General features: G+C 44.4%; 1 protein-coding gene across 4 annotated transcripts in view; it reads left to right on the top strand.

Moving 5' to 3' along the window:
- Window positions 1-16,435, top strand: part of LOC140689811 (gamma-aminobutyric acid receptor subunit gamma-3-like) — a 149,563-nt gene that overhangs the window by 54,096 nt on the left and 79,032 nt on the right. Inside the window, exon 4 of one of the 4 annotated variants that reach the window (XM_072951175.1) lies at window positions 12,560-13,726. The exons of the other annotated variants lie outside the window; for them this stretch is intronic. Coding sequence (XP_072807276.1) covers window positions 12,560-12,589 — 30 coding nt within the window. The 3' untranslated portion in view covers window positions 12,590-13,726. Of the gene's footprint in view, window positions 1-12,559; window positions 13,727-16,435 lie in introns of those variants that run through there. 4 annotated transcript variants of the gene reach the window in all.

Raw genomic sequence — 16,435 nt, 5'->3', positions numbered from 1 at the left:
TAGAACTTGCAGGAGGGCGTGCAGCCAGGGGCGGGGTGGGGGAGCGTATGCAGCTTGCTGTGACATCTGTGAACTTCATCTCTGCTCCTGGCACTTTGGGCTGCAGTTTTGAGAGGTGAGCTCAGTGACTATGTGGAATCACAGAAGGCCAGGAGAGAAGAAAGTAAATTCCATTCCAGAAGGGTCTGTTGTCCCTGGAGGATGTCCATTGCTTTGTGAAACTTTTCTGAAGGATCCTCAGCTCAGAAAAGTCCATAAGAAGGGGAGGCTGCCGCACCACAGTGCCACCCTTGTTCTGGTCTTTGCATTTGTGCTGCTTAAGATCCATCTCAGTTTTTGAGTCTGTAGTTTGATATCCTTCATCAGGTTGGGAAAATTTTGGCCATTATTTCTTAAAATATTGCTTCTGCACTGTTCTGTCTTTTCATGTTCTAGGACTCCAGTCCTGTGAATGTTATGCATTGCTCCCAAGTCCTGTTTGTCCCTTAGGATTTCTTCCCATCCCTTTGCCCCCCAGGCTCACTCAGTGCAGACCTTCCAGCCTGCATCTCAGCATCTCAAGACACTCCTCATGTGTCTGTTACCTGTGAGAGCCGTCTGTTGAGTTCTTAATTTCAGTTACTGTGATTTTTTTTGCATCTTTTTTCTTTTTAGTTGAAGTCTAGTCAGTTTACAATGTTGTGTCAGTTTCTGGTGTACAGCATAATGTTTCTGTCATACACATACGTACATATATTCATTTTCATATTCTTCTTCATTGTAAGTTACTATGAGATACTGAGTATAGTTCCCTGTGCTGTACAGTAGAAACTTGTTGTTCATCTATTTTATATATAGTAGTTAGTACCTGCAAATCTCCAGCTCCCAGTTTGCCCCTTCCCACCCCCATTCTCCCTGGTAACCATACGTTTGTTTTCTATGTATTTGAGTCTGTTTCTGTGTTGTAAATAAGTTCATTTGTCTTTTTTGAAAATTCCACACATAAGTGATACCATACGGTATTTTTCTTTGTCTTTCTGACTTCATTTAGAATGACAATCTTCAAGTCCATCCATGTTGCTGCAAACAGCAGCATTTCATTCTGTGTTAACGGCTGAGTAGTGTTCCATTGTATAAATACACCACGGCTTCTTCATCCAGTCATCTGTCAGTGGACATTGAGGCTGTTGCCATGTCTTGGCTGTTGTAAATGTAAACAGTGCTGCTGTGGACATTGGGGTGCATGTATCATTCCGAGTTACTTTCATTTCTAAAATTTTAATTTTGCTTGTTACTAATAGACATCGATTTTCTGGTGAAATTCCACAACTTGCACTCTGTTTTCCTGAACGCATTAGTCGTTAAATTCATGGCTAACAGCTGTAGTATCTGGTTATCCGTGGTACCGTTTCTGTCATCTCTTTTGTTGCTTGGCGGCGTTTTTTGTCTGCCTGGTAATTTTGATTGTGTACAAAAGTGGCAGAGACTTCCGGCACCATCCCTCTCATGTCTGGAGGTCGGAGCTGGCATAGGGGCTGTTCTACCATCTTGCTGAGGCTCAGGTGAGCTCTGGTCCCCTCCGGCCCTGAGGACAGCTCCCCAGGGGGCCCGACAGAGGGCTCAGGATGCTTCCCAGGGCCCCGGCCAAATGGTCCCGAACGCTAGTGTTTATGCCTCTGGTGATGTGAAATGGCTGCAAATTCTGTTCTTCTTTTTGAGCCATTCTTCTCCAATTGCTTTTTAACCTCTTGACCCTGTGCAACTTAGTGTATGAATGTACTGAGGGAAAGCCCATGTTGTTTGGCTCATTTCCCCCATCATCTCTTCTCTCTAAAGCCGTGGCCCTCCTCCTGTTCCTCCTCGCGCTCTGCTGGGTCCTCACCCTCAGCAGCCACTCCCCACCCAGCATCAGAGGCCGGCGGGAGGTGAGCTCTGCGGAGAGCGCGCTGCCCGCATGAGCCTGCCTCCTTGGTGTCTGGCCTCATCAAATAACGTCTGGCTTTTCTATTGTTCTTACTGAGAGTTCTGGCCTAGGAGAAGCTGTCCCGTCACAGCCATGCATTTTCAACCGACATTTTAGGTTTAGTTAGAATAAGGTTGAATTTCTAATAGTCGGCAAGGAAGTAGTTTGGAGCCAAGCGTTAAGTCCTGTGACGCTTTGCTGTGGGATCTCCTTCTTGCTTCAGTAACCTTCCCAGATGGCTTCAGGTTAGTGAGGAAGAGAGAGGTTTTCTAAACTCCAGCGTGTGCAGGTTTCCCCTACAAATAATGTCTCTTTGAGGGAAACTAAAGGGAGTTAGTCATGTATTTCTTCTAGCTGTATCAGCGCGAGGGAACAGAGCTGTGGTCTGTGTGTTAGCAGTTGTTTAAGAAGATGGTTTTGTATGTAGCTTTAACGTCCTTTTAAGAAATGGAAAATAACATTTTTATATGTAAAGCTTGTGTGCTTGAGATTTGATTTATCACTAGACAGAAAGCCCTTTCCAAATAGAAATAATAATGATGGTGTCTACAATATACATGTTATTAACTAAATCAGTAGAATATATTGAGAGAGCCACGCAGGATGAGTGGAAATGATTTCTGGAATTAAGAAATATCTTCAAAAAGAGAAGATGATATTGAAAAGCTTTGAAAGCTAATAAAGGCTTTTAAAACCAGAGCTCCAGTGAACCTCAGTCTGGAGCAGGCACCCATTTGACTGTGAGCCCTTGAGGCCAAAACCCTCACCTCTTTCTGGTCCCTTGGGATTAAGTCGAGAGGCCCCAGCGGACGAATACATAAGACTCTTGCGCACCAGCTCCTTCAGGTGTGTGAATAGCTTTTCTTTTCATCTTGAACTTTTCCATTTCTGTTGGATATCTCACAGTTGATTTCCCTCACTCTTCACAGCGTGGGCTACAGTTTGGACCTTGGAAATTTATGTTGCATATAAAAAGCGTTTTCTGAAAGGGAGGGCCGCCCCGCCCTGTCGACTCCAGTCCACCATTGAAGTCCTTCCCCAGTGTGTTAGGGTGTGACCTTATTTGGAAACAGAGTCACTGCAGTGTATCTAATTAAGGTGGTGTCTTACTGGAGAAGGGTGATCCCTACTCCCGTATGACTGGTGTCTCTGTAAAGAGGGGAAGTTTGGAGGCAGACACGCACACAAGGGGGACACCATGTGAAGATGAAGGCAGAGATCTACAGGCCAGGAAATGCCAAAGATGCCAGCAAACCCACCAGCAGCTGGGTGGGAGAGAGGCCAGGACCAGATCCTCCCTCTGGGTGCTCAGATGGAACCACCCCTGCTGACACCTTGGCGTTGGGCTTCCAGCCTCCAGACGGTGAGATGAGACATGGCTGTTGCCTGAGCCGCCTGGTTTGGGGCACTCCGTTACGGGAACCCTAGCAAACCGACCTCGGGCTCGTCCCCCGTTTTGCAAGCTCTAGCCGTTTCTAAGAGATGCTCACTTTTCACGTGACCCTGACTTGACCAGGGAGGACGCAGCTCCCCCCACCCTCACCTCCCTCTCTGGGGACCTCTCCGTCCCTGGACAGCTGCTCTCCTGCTTAGGTTCCGTCCGTCACTGTCTCGCAGGTCCCAGAACTGCCCGGTGAGGGAGGGGTTCCTATTCCACTTGAAAGCGGGACCACGAGACCCGCCCATGGAGAGTAAGTGGAAGTGGGCCTGGAATCCAGGGCTGGTCCTGGGGTGTGAGCGCTCCTTCCTGAGTGCCCTGCTCTGAGAAGCCGCGCTGTTCCCTTGTTCTGGAAGAGCCAGGCTGGATCCTGTGACTGGGCGCTGCTCCTCTCAGCTCCCGGGCAGCAAGGCTCGCTGTGTGGGCATGGGGGGTTTCAGGGGGACACTGGACCGGACCCAGTGCAGTGGGAGGACCCAGATGTGGGAGGGAGAGTGGCACTCCGTCCCCCTGGGGCATACATCATGTCAGGTCCTTCTGGCCGCTGCACCTCGGGTATGACCAGGGCTTGTGTGTCCCAGGGTCAGGATGAGCCCCGCATGTTAATGACACCCCCACAGCCGTGGTGGCTGGGACACCCCCTCATGAGTGATAACCACTTGTTTACCACCGTCTCCCCCAGGAGACTCTGAAGTCCCCCAGGGCCCAGATGTATGATCTCTCGTCCCCCAGCCTGGCACAGATGCGTGACTCAGAGCAGGCTTCCAGTCAAGACCTGGGCGGCGAGGATGAATGGGGAAGGAATCAAGCAATCTAAGAAGCTGCTTAGCAGAGTCCGGTGGGGAGCATGTGGGGATGGGAATTCTCAGGGCAGGGCCTTACGTCTTGTTCGCACTGCCAGGCACAGGACACCACACACCTGTGTGGACCGGCCGTGCACACCTTTATCCTCTGATTCAGGTTTGAGAGGCCCAGAGCCACAGGGCGCTCCCCAACCTTTGTGCCTCTCCTGATACCCGCCAGCCGCGCGATGCTGCGCATGTGCCTGTGTTCGGTCCCTTTTTCCTTCTGGTTTTATTGGTGCACAGTTGGCACGCGGCTCTATGTAACTGTAGGGTGTGCAGCATCATGACTTGGTTTACATGCGTCTCGAAATGATGACCACAGTAAGCTTGGTGCCCGTCTGTCATCTCGTATGCATACAGGCTTTGTTCTAAATCGGTCTGATATGAGCACTCATTTTGCCCAGCTCCCTGTGTGTACTTGTGTGTGTGAGGTATTGCAGTTACATTTCCCAGCCTGGTACCAGCGGCCTTATGTGGGAGATGTCCCGTGGGGCCCAGCACCGCTGTCCTCTGCCCACCAGAGCTGAATGATTGGGGCGCCCCCCCCGATGTGGGCTGACTTAGCCCTTCTTTGCGTCCGGGCTGACTGCTGTGGGCGTGCTTGTAGTCGGTGCTGGCCCCCGGCCTGGTGGCTGCCGGGCCCTGGCTCGTGTGGAGGCTGCTGGCTGCTCGTAGGTGGGGCTGGGTCCTGGAGGGGATGACGGGGGGGCCTGGGGCCCCAGGGCTGCTGTCACTTTGCTGGTGGGCAGGGCTGGGTCTGGGAGCCCCACTGGTAGATAGATGGATTCAGGTCCTGAAGCAGCTGAGTGGAGGACCTTGGGAGGGGCCTGGGGCTGGTGCCAGCCCCCCAGTGGGTAGGACTGGGTCCTTGCACAGCTGACTGCTTAACTTAGGGGTCCTGGGATTGGTGCTGGCCTGCTGAGGGGTGGCTGAGCCCCCAGTGCTAATAAGCTGGAGGGAAGATTACAAAATGTATTTTTGTAATCTTCCTTAATTTTAAGAAAGTCTTTATTGAAGTTCTCAGTCACTCTGGGGCATGGAAAGCTCTCACAGAGCTTTCTCCTAGGTCGTTACAGAGGTTTCTCATAGATCAGCTCACTCTTCCAGGTAAGGAAGAGGCCAAAAAAAGAAAAGAAAATGGAATCAAGTACTGAATGTTTCAAACAGGGCCAGGGTTATGGGTTTCTGGCCACCTGCTGGAGGCTTTTGTTTTTCCACCTGGACAATGGGTACGGAAGAGCACTGTCAAGACTTTGTGGATCCTGAACTCTTTGAAGTAAACAAGGAAGAGCAGTACAGGGTCAGAAAAAAAGGGAGAGATGGACAATATTTTTATGATGTGTTTCTGCGTTGAAGGTTCAAGCACGTGCTGTTAGACCAGTCTTGTGTCTTACGAGAAGTCAGTGAAGGTATAAAGAGGAATGTGCTAGAATCACGCCTGAAAACTGCTGAGGCAGGAGCGCAGCTGGAGGGGACCAAGCAGCTGCGACCCAGCACGGCGTGTGAAGGGGGCCAGGTGGTCATCACCAGCATTCCCAGAGGCCCAGCTCTGACCGGTGCTGGGCCCCCTGGTGTGCACGCCGGCCCACGCCTGGTGCGCGCTCCAGGCCCTCCTGCTCCGGTGCTGCTCCACTCTGCAATTGCAAAGAAGCAGAACACACACCTACGGGGAACAGAACCAGCTCAGAGCCAACACTCAGGGCTTCCGCTCTGGCAACTTGAGACCCGCTCCGCTGCCCCAAGACAGTTGACAGCCACTGAGCAAAGGAGAAACTCAGCTCACACCTGGGTCTGGCTCTGGACCCTGCATCTGCAGCCCGACCTCCTACCAAGGTGCCAGCACACCCTGGGGGAAGACGTGACCCATGCGCACATCAGATCCAGCTCCCCCACCAAGGCCACAGGACACACACATACAAATGGCACAGGGACACTCCCACACAAGGACACTCCTTCAAGACCAGGACAACTGACCATTTCACTGATTTCATAGAGAAAGTTAAACAAAATGAGAAGCCAGAGGAATTTGTTACAAATGAAAAGTACAAACAGAAAAAAAACCTGAAAAAAACAACAAATGAAACAGAGATAATTACCAGATAAAGAGTTCAAAGCATTAGTAATAAGAATGCTAACTGAACTTGGGAAAAGAATAGATGAACACAGTGAGAATTTTAACAAGGAACTAAAAAACAGAAGAAGAATCAGTCAGATGTGAAGAATATAATAACTGAAATGAGCAAGTCACTAAAAGGAATTCACAGAAGACTAGGTGGTACAGAAGAACTCATAAGTGATCTGGAAGACAGAATAATGGAAATCACCCAATCAGAACATACAAAAGAAAAATAAATTCTAAAAATTGAGAACAGCTTAAGGAACCTCATGGACAATAAGTGTACCAACATTTACATTATGGGGGCCCCCGAAGGAGAAGACAGAGAGAAAACAGTTGAAAATATATTTGATAAAATTGCGGCTGGAAACGTTCCAAAGCTGAAGAAGGAAACAGATATCCAGGACAGGAAGCTCAGAGGGTCCCGAACAAGACAAACAAAGTAAGACCTATCCCAAGACAAATCATAACTAAAACAGCAAAGGTTAAAGATAAAGAGAGAACTCTCAAAGCAAAGAGAGAAAGACAGAGTCACATACAAGGAATACCCGCATGACTGTATCAGCTGCTTTTTCTGCAGAAACTTCACAGGCTAGAAGAGAGTGGTGTGATTTATGTAAAGTGGTAAAAGAGAAAAACCTACAACTAAGAACACTACACAGCAAGACCGTCATTTGGAATCAAAAGAAAGATGAAGAACTTCTTACACAAGCAAAAACTAAGAGTTCACCAATACTAGATGGACACTGAAGGAAATGACAAAGGGTCCTCTCTAATTGGAAAAGTAAAAACTACAAGAAATGAGAATCTAAAAGAAAAAAGAATCCCACTGGTAAAGGCAAATATACAGTAAAAGCTGAAGGTCAGTCATTTAAATAAGCTAGTACAAAAACAAAGACACAAATATTGCAAAATGAACTATAACTACAGCAAACTGTGAAGGGACAGACATGAAGATGTAAAACATGACCTCAAAACAAAATGGGGGGAGGGGAGTAAAAAATGTAGATCTTTTAGAATGTGCTTGAACGTAAATGACTATCAGTTTAAAGCAAGTAGATACAGTTATAGGTCAACATATATGAACCCTATGGTAACCACAAATAAAACACAGCTACAGTAGATACACAAAAACTAGAGAGAAGGGAACTCAATCATAAAAACTAGAGAAACTCATCAATCCACAAGGGAAGAAACTAAGAGAAAAAAAGAAAAGAACTACAAAAACAACCAAAAAACAAGGAACAAAATGGCAATAAATACATACCCATCAATAACCACTTTCAGTGTCAACAAACTAAATGCTACAATTAAAAGACAGGGTGACTGACTGAAAAAAAATGGAATCAGTCTATATGCTGCTTATGAGAGATTCACTTCTGAACTAAACACACAGACTGAAAATGAAGGGATGGAAAAAATATTTCATGCAAATGTAAATGAAAAGACAGCTTGGGGAGCAATATTCATATCAGATTTTAAAACAAAGAAGAGCACTGTATACTGATAAAGGGATCCATACAAGAAGAATATAACATTCAGGAAGATACATGCACCTAATATAGGAGCATCTAAATATACAGAGCAATTAACAGACATAAAGGGAGAAATTGACAACAATAGCAGGGCACTGCACACCTCACCTAAATCAATGGACAGATCCTCCAGAGAGAAAAATCAGTCAGAACACAGTGGTCCTAAATGACACTTCAGATCAGTTGGACTTAATACATAACTACAGGGCAGTTTATCCAAAAACAGCATAGTAACATTCTTTCCAAGTGCACATGGAACTTTCTCTAAGTAAATCACATACTAGGCCACATAACAAGTCTCAGCAAATTTAAAAGGATAAAATTTATATCAAGCATTTTTTTTCTGAACACAGTGGTATGCATGAAACTAGAAATCTAGTGTGAAAAGGAAAATGGAAACACCATAAACCCATGGAAACTAAAACAATTTGCTACTTAAAAAAAAAAGTGAGTCAGTGAGGAAATCAAAGAGGAAATCGGAACATACCTCAGGAAAAATCTATATAAACACAACTTTGAAAATCTTATGGGATGTAGAAAGAGCAGTTCTAAGAGGGAAGTTTATATCGATATACAATTACCTTAAGAAACAAGAAAAATCTCAAATGAACAACCTAACCTACCACTTAAATTTTTAAAAAGATCAGTGAAAGCTCAAAGTCAGCAGGAGGAAAAAATAATAAAGATCAGAGAGAAAATATATAAAACAGAGACCAAAAACTAAAGGAAGGAAGGATGGAAGGAAGGAAGAGAGGGAGGGAGGGAGGGAGGGAGAAACAGAAAGAAAGAGAGAAAGAAAGGAAGGAAGGAAGGAAGGAAGGAAGGAAGGAAGGAAGGAAGGAGAGAGAGGATCAGTGAAGCCAGGAGCTGGTTTGTTGAAAAGATAAAGAAAACTGATAAGCCTGTAACCAGGCTCACCAAGAAAAGAGAGAGGCCCAAATAAACAAAATAAGAAATGAAAGGTGAGAAATAACAACTGATAACACAGAAATACAAAGAAATCATAACAGAATACTATGAATAGTTACATGCCAACAAATTGGATAACCTAGAAGAAATGGATAAATTTCTAGAAACATACAATCTTCCAAGACTGGATTAGGAAGAAAGACTATCTGAATAGACTGATCACTAGTACTGAAGTTGAATTAGTAACCAAAAGAATGCCAATAAATAAAAGTCCACTAACAGACAACTTCCAGAGGAATTCTATCAAACAAGAGCTCATACCTATCCTTCTCAAACTAGTTCAAAAAAATTGAAGAGGAGGGAACATTCCCAAATTCATTTTATTAAACCACCATTACCCTGATACCAAAACCAGACAAAGATACTACAAAAAGAAAGAAAATTACAGGCAAATAACTATGATATATATGGATTTTTAAAATCAACAAAAATTAGCAAACTGAATCCAACAATATATAAAAAAGATCATACACCATGATTAAGTGGGATTTATACAAGGGATGCAAGTATGGTTCAATATCCACACATCAATCAATGTGATGTATGACATTAACAAAAGGAAGCATAAAATCACACGATCACCTCAATAGATGTAGAAAAAATATTTGACAAAATTGAACGACTACTCATGATGAAAAAAAGCTCATCAAAGATGGTACAGAGGGAGCAAATCTCTACATGATAAAGGCCGTTTTTGAAAACCCACAGCTATCATACTCAGGGCTGAAAAGCTGAAAGCTTTTCTCTAAAATCATGAAAAAGATAGGGTTGCCGACACTCAACACATCTATTTAACACAATATTGGAAGTCTTAGCCACAGCAATCTGACAAGAAAAATAAATAAAAGTCATCCATATTAGAAAGGAAGAAGTAAAACTGTCAGTATTGGCGGATAACATAACAAACAGAGAACGAACCCTAAAAGCTCCACACACACACACACACACAAACTCTTAGACTAATAAATGCATTCAGTAACACTGCAGAATATAAGATTAGTATACATACATCTACTGCTTTTCTATACAGTAACAATGTACTATCAGAAGGAGACAGCAAGTGAACAATCCCATTTAAAATCACATCCAAAAGAATAAAGTCCCTGGGAATAAACTTAACCAAGGAGGTGAAAGATCTGTATGTACTCTGAAAACTGTAAGACACTTATGAAGGAAACTGAAGAGGACACAAAGAAATGGAAAGATATTCCATGTTCATGGATTAGAAGAGTTAATATTGTTAAAATGGCCATACTATCCAAAGCAGTCTATAGATTTACAGCAATCCCTATCAAAACACTTATGACATTTTTTTCACAGAAGTAGAACAATTCTAAAATTTACATGGAGCAACAACAACAACGAAAAGACCCTGACTAGTCAAAGCAATCTTGAGAACCAAGAAGAAAGCCAGAAGCATCACACCCCCAGACTTCAGATCATACTACAAAACTACAGAGATCAAAACAGCATGTTACTGGCACAAAAACAGACACACAGATCAACAGGTTCTCCCTAGAAATAAACCCAGGCACTTATGATGGTCAATTACTCTTATGACAAAGGAGACTATAATATATAGTAGAGAAAAGACAGTCTCTTTAGTAAGTGGTGTTGGGAAAACTGGACAGCTACATGTAAAAGAATAAAATCAGAACATCTTCTCACATTTACAGAAATAAACTCAAAATGTATTAAAGACCTACAGGTTCAAACAGAAACCATAAAACCTCTAGAAGAAAACATAGGCAGAACATTCTCTGATACAAATCTTACCAATATTTTTTTGTGTCTGTCTCCTAAAGCAAAAGAAATAAAAGCAAAAATAAATTAGACCTGATTAAACTTAAAAGCTTTTGCACAGCAAAGAAAACCACTGACAAAATGAAAAGGCAACCCACTTAATGCGAGAAAATTTGCAAATGATATAACATAGAAGGGGTTAATATCCAATATAAGTAGCTCATACAACTCAATATTAAAAAAAATTCAATCTTATTCAAAAATGAGCAGACGACCTGAATAGACGTTTTTCCAGAGATACACAGATGGCCAACAGGCACATGAAAAGATGTTCAATCATCAGAGAAATGCTAATTAAGACCACAATGAGATACCACCTCACACCTGTCAAAATGGCTATCATCAAAAAGATCACAAAAAACAAATGTGGCGAGGATGTGCAGGAAAGGAAACCCTCTTGCACTGTTAGTGGGAATGTATCTTGGTGCAGCCACTATGGAAAACAGCATGGAGGTTTCTCAAAAAACTCAAAATAGAACTCCCATATGATAGATACATCAGTTCTACTCATGGGTATATATCTGAAGCAACCAAAAACATTTAATTTCAAAAGATACATGCACTCCAATGTTCATAGCAGCATTATTTATAATACCCAAGACATGGAAGCAATCTGAGTGTCCATCAGCAGATGAATGGATAAAGAATATGTAACACACACACACACTCAGCCATAAAAAAGAATGAAATATTGCCATTTGTAACAACATAGATGGCCTTAGAGGAATTATGCTTTGTGAAGTAAGTCAGACAGAGAAAGATAGCTACAGTATGTTTCCACTTTAAAATCTAAAAATAAACAAATACATATAACAAAACAGAAGCAGACGCACAGACAGAACAAACTAGTCATCACCAGTGGGTAGAGGGAAGGGGGAGTGGCAAGACAGGCGTAGGGGATTAAGAGGTACAAACTACTAGGTGTGATAAAGTTAGACACAAGACTATATGGTACGACACAGGGGGAAAGGCCAATATTTAATAATGACTTTAAATAGAGTATATTCTATAAAAATACTGCATCACTGTGTTGTACACTGGAAAGTAATACTGTTTTCATCAATTATACTATGATAAAAAAAAACTCCTTGGGATCCACAGAAAATCCTTTCAAAATAAATTGGAGTTTTCTTTGCAAGCACTGCCGTTTGCATTGAGGCTCATCTAGAGGGAGGAGAGAGCTCAGAGGCAGAGCTCCTGCCCAGCATGCACAAAGTCCTGGGTTCAATTCCCAGTAACTCCACTTAAAAAAGTAAGTCAATAAATAAACCTAGTTACCTCTTCCCCTAAAAAAATGTTTTTAAAAAAGGCCTTGAAGTTTGTCCAGCTCATTAGACTTACCTGATCTGCACACTCTCGCCCATACTGGCCACTGGATTAGGGCCCAGAGGCACCACAAGACAACGCTTCAACATGAGGGTGCGTTTCCGCTTCCTTATGCTGCCCGGTCAGTTAGAGGTTTTATAGTCTGTGGAATACTGGTTCTGAGAAAAGTCTGACAAAGAAGAGATTTGCCCTGACATCTTGTTTGGAGGAAGTTCTTCGACAACTTGTACAGTCTTTTCCACTGCTATTTGTTTCCTTTTCTGGTCCACATTTTACACTTTTATCTTTTCTGCGTGTTGTCCGTCTTACCTAGATTGTTTTGAAGGCTGTACATTAGGTATTTTTAGAGTACTGACTAACCTGTTAAACCATTTTGCCCATTCATTTTGTTAGTCAATACTGGATTTCTTGTCTTCCTGAAGAATTGAAAGGGAAGTGGTCTGCCGTCATGGACACTTCATGGGCACTGGGGCGATTTACTGGGGAGTTACCAGAGGAACATGTCACATGCTTGGATCTTCTGGGATTAACCAGGCTTTACAGCCCGCAACTGGACCACAGAAAGCCATTTTTTCTTTCCTCCAGGTTCCACACCCTGAGGCTCCTCAGGGCTGAGCCCTTCCTCGTGATCTGGTCTCCACATGAAGCAAGGAAGTGGGAAACCTTCCCTCAGAATGCTCTGAAGTGTTGTGATCAAGATAATTCCCTGACCCGGAAGACAGACAGCAAGACTGGTCCATGTCAGGAGTTTGATGAGGGCAGGACAAGGGAATAAACCACTCCTACCAGGCATGACCTTTTTCGTGTCCTCCACTCTGGTCAGCAAAGGAAGTAAGGCAAAATGACAGAAAGTATTCAAGAGAACAGCATTCTTCTTAATTCGTTATAAAAAGATAATGGCCAACTCACCATGGTTTGTACTTTGGATAGATGCTGGCATCTGTATTTTTGGAGGATATGACCCCAATAAACAATAAAATCAGTAGGACACTGTGACAGTTAGTTTTACATGCCAATTTTACAGGGTCAGGGGACGCCAGGTAGCTGGTAAAACATCTGTTCTGAGTGTGTTTCTGAGGGTGTGACCAGAAGAGATCAGCACTTGAATCCTTAGACTGAGCAGAGAAGACAGCCCTCCCCAGTGCAGGTGGACACCATCCAGTTCACTGAGTGAGTGAAGTGGATGAAAAGCGGGAGGAGGCAAACGTGCTCTCTGCGTGCGCTGGGACGTCCGTCCCTCCTGCCCTCATTCCTCGGCGCTCCTGGCTCTCAGTCTGGACTGGAACTACAGCACTGGCTCTCCCGGGGCCTCCAGCCTACAGATGGCAGACCACAATCTGCTTAGAAAGGAGACCACAGCCTAATCGTGACCTAAAATGATTGAAGTCAGAAGAATCAACCACTGTAGCTTGTCTCTAGATTTCTCAGCATGGAATGCAAGCCCAAAGAATTCAAAAGACAGGTTAAAAAAAAAAAGGCACTACTGACATGTATCGAATTTGTGGATTGTGTCCTGCACCCAGACCCACCTGGTCACACCTGCATGCCATGCAGCACTGACACGCTAGAGCTCATGAACAACTGAAAACAGAAACATACACGGGGAAATATACACGAGGTTTTGTAGCTCACGGTGAAAACAAACGTGACAGTGATGGTACATATGTTCACGCATAACCGAGGGACTGTGCTCTTACACTGGAGGTTGACACAGCATTGTAAACTGACTGTAACTCAATAAAATAAAACTTAAAAAAAACAGAAATGTAACAGCATTTGAATCATTTACCTTTCACCCTGCAGAGGAGACAAATTTCTTTGTCATATGAATTAAGAAATGATCAAATTTAGAAGAATGAGACATTATATTGTAAAATTTTTATACACACATTGTATTTTTAAACATTCTACTTTATTTTTTTAAATATATTAAACATCATATTGTAAGCCAGCTAATCATGCGTAACTAGTACGGATGTTGTAATACGTAATACAATAACTAGTTGTGGTATTTTATTACTAGTGGACTATAGTTTCATTGTAATCATAAATGATTAACTTATAATTTGTTAACTGAATAATTAGTTAACAAAATAGTATATTAAACAGGAAGAAAATATACAAAGATGATACATTATTATCGATTTGGAAATGAAATACACAAGTGTGAACATAACCGACCCCAGAAGTCTGGATGTTAAAGTTCCGACTCAGCACCATCTACATTCCTGTGTTTGCTTTTTCAGAGGAAATCTTGGTCTGTTTGGCTAGCAATGACTTTCCTGCCAGCAAAATTCTCAGACCCTCCTAAGATCCACCCTGAGGTGGTGTTTTATCGGAAGAGCAGCAGCAGGAGGATGAAGTGGTTCGTGCCCGCTTAGGAGCAGGTGGAGGTGGGGCATTCAGAGGTGGGAGGACCCTACTGGGGCAGAGACCCCCGCATTTATGGCTGAGCTGGAGCCTGCCTCAGACGAACAGCGGGCAGCACCCCGGAAGGCCAACACACTCATCCAAGGGGCTGAGAAACGGGTTCAGGCGCAAGACCAGCAGAAGGAGAAGGAAACAGCCCAGTGCAAACACATTCTTCCATACAGGACAGAACACACAGCAGTTTTTTTGTTTTTTTCTTTTCTGAAGCTAATCTCACGTCATCCAAGCGCAAGTGGATCACATTAGAGTCTAGGCTCACTTTGTTCAGAGACTGAATCTCACTTAAGAATCTGCATATGCACAGGGATTACCTTTATGCCTTCCTCTGCTGACGACTTGCCTTGCCTCTGCTTCTGAGACAGATGGATGCCCATCCATCTCAGAACAGGGGACGGGAGCTCACTTACCACAGATCTCATTTAACACGTGTCAGAGAGCATCCCGGGCACCTGGCGTGATTATCTCATCAGCCCCCACCCCGCTGTCTATGGCAGAGGGAAACAGATGAGCTCGGGGGAGGGGGCGCACACACATGGGCATCTGGTGTCACAGGGCTGGGCGTGCTCCCTCTGGGCCCCTCGCCTCTCCTCCGCCCCCACTGCGCCCCCACCCTACACTCTCACAGGCCGTTAGTCTACAGCAAAGGAGGCAGAATGACACAACGGGGAGAAGACAGCCTCTTCAATAAGTGCTGTGGGGAAAGAATCCAACTCCCACACACCATATAGAAGATGAACCGACAGTGGACTGAAGACCAGAAACTATAAAACTCCTAGAAGAAAACACAGGCAGTATGTTCTCTCACACTGGTCTTAGCCCTTCTTTTTGGTTGTTTCCTCAGGCAAGGGAAAACAGAAGCAAAAACAAATGGGACCACAGCAAACTAAAAAATTAAAAAGCTTTTGCACAGTGAAAGAAACTGTCAACAAAACGAACAGGCCACCTACTGAATGAGAGGAGATACTTACAAGTGACCTCTGATAAGGGGTTAATATCCAAAGTATACAAAGAACTCGTACAACTCAATGTCAAAAAAATAAATAAATAAACTACCTGATCAAAAAATTGGCCGAGGATCTGAAGAGACATTTTTCCAAAGAAAACACACAGCTGGCCCACAGACACACGAGAAGCAGCTCGACATCGGTACTCATGGCGGGGAGGGCAGAGGTCAAGGGGCAGAGTGCATGCTTAGCACACATAGTGTCTCAGGTTCAATCCCCAGCACCTCCTCTAAAAATAGAAATAAAGAAATAAACCTAGTTACCTCCCCCCCAAAACAAAACAAAACAAAAATCACTAATCATGAGGGAAATACAAACCAAAGCCACAGTGAGACTGTCCTGGATTGTACAGTAGTTTGCTTAAGTAATGCTCTGATTTGTGGGACTGCTGCCTGGGTCAACATGGCACGTGAAAACAAGGCACTGCTTGAAGGATCGGATTCACCGGGACCCAGGCTGCCTCCTTGCTCGGTGTCTGGGTGCAGACCCATCTCAGCAGGTCGTGTGCCGGTAGGAGGTGCACATGTGGAGCCCGGGCTGAGGTGACCAGCAGGTGCAGGTGGCCCAGAGGCTCCTGGAAGAGAGTGGGGACTGGCTGCACCAGAAGAATGTCTAGTGTCTTAAAGTAGAATTGAGAGGGAGGGCGCTGGGGTCAGGGGAAGTCTCACAGAAGGAACCATTTAAGCAAAGACCTTCAGGAAGTGAGGGCACAAACCTGGTACACATACGGGAGGCCCAACCCCTGCAGAGGGACGGGCCATGCCTGTCTGTGCAGGGCAGGGGTGAGGACGTGGTGCGGTCAGTGAAGGCAGGCGCTGGGGCGCACAAGCAGCACCCGGGCCGACCCAGGCCTCGAGCTCCCACCTGGCTGGAGGGTTCTGAGCCCAGAGGAACCACAACCGAGCTGGGCACACAAATCAATCGCACTGACAGTATTCAAGCCCTCACACCTCTGGGGAAAGATTTCAAAGGCAACTTCCAGACGGGTGTTGAAGAGGAAGACATCTTCCTTTCCTGCAGGAAAACT

This window comes from Vicugna pacos, chromosome 27 (genome assembly GCF_048564905.1).
Source record: "Vicugna pacos chromosome 27, VicPac4, whole genome shotgun sequence".
NCBI classification, from domain to species: Eukaryota; Metazoa; Chordata; class Mammalia; order Artiodactyla; family Camelidae; genus Vicugna; species Vicugna pacos.
The sequence above is the reverse complement of the archived record's forward strand: the minus strand, read 5'-3'. Positions and strand labels throughout refer to the sequence as shown.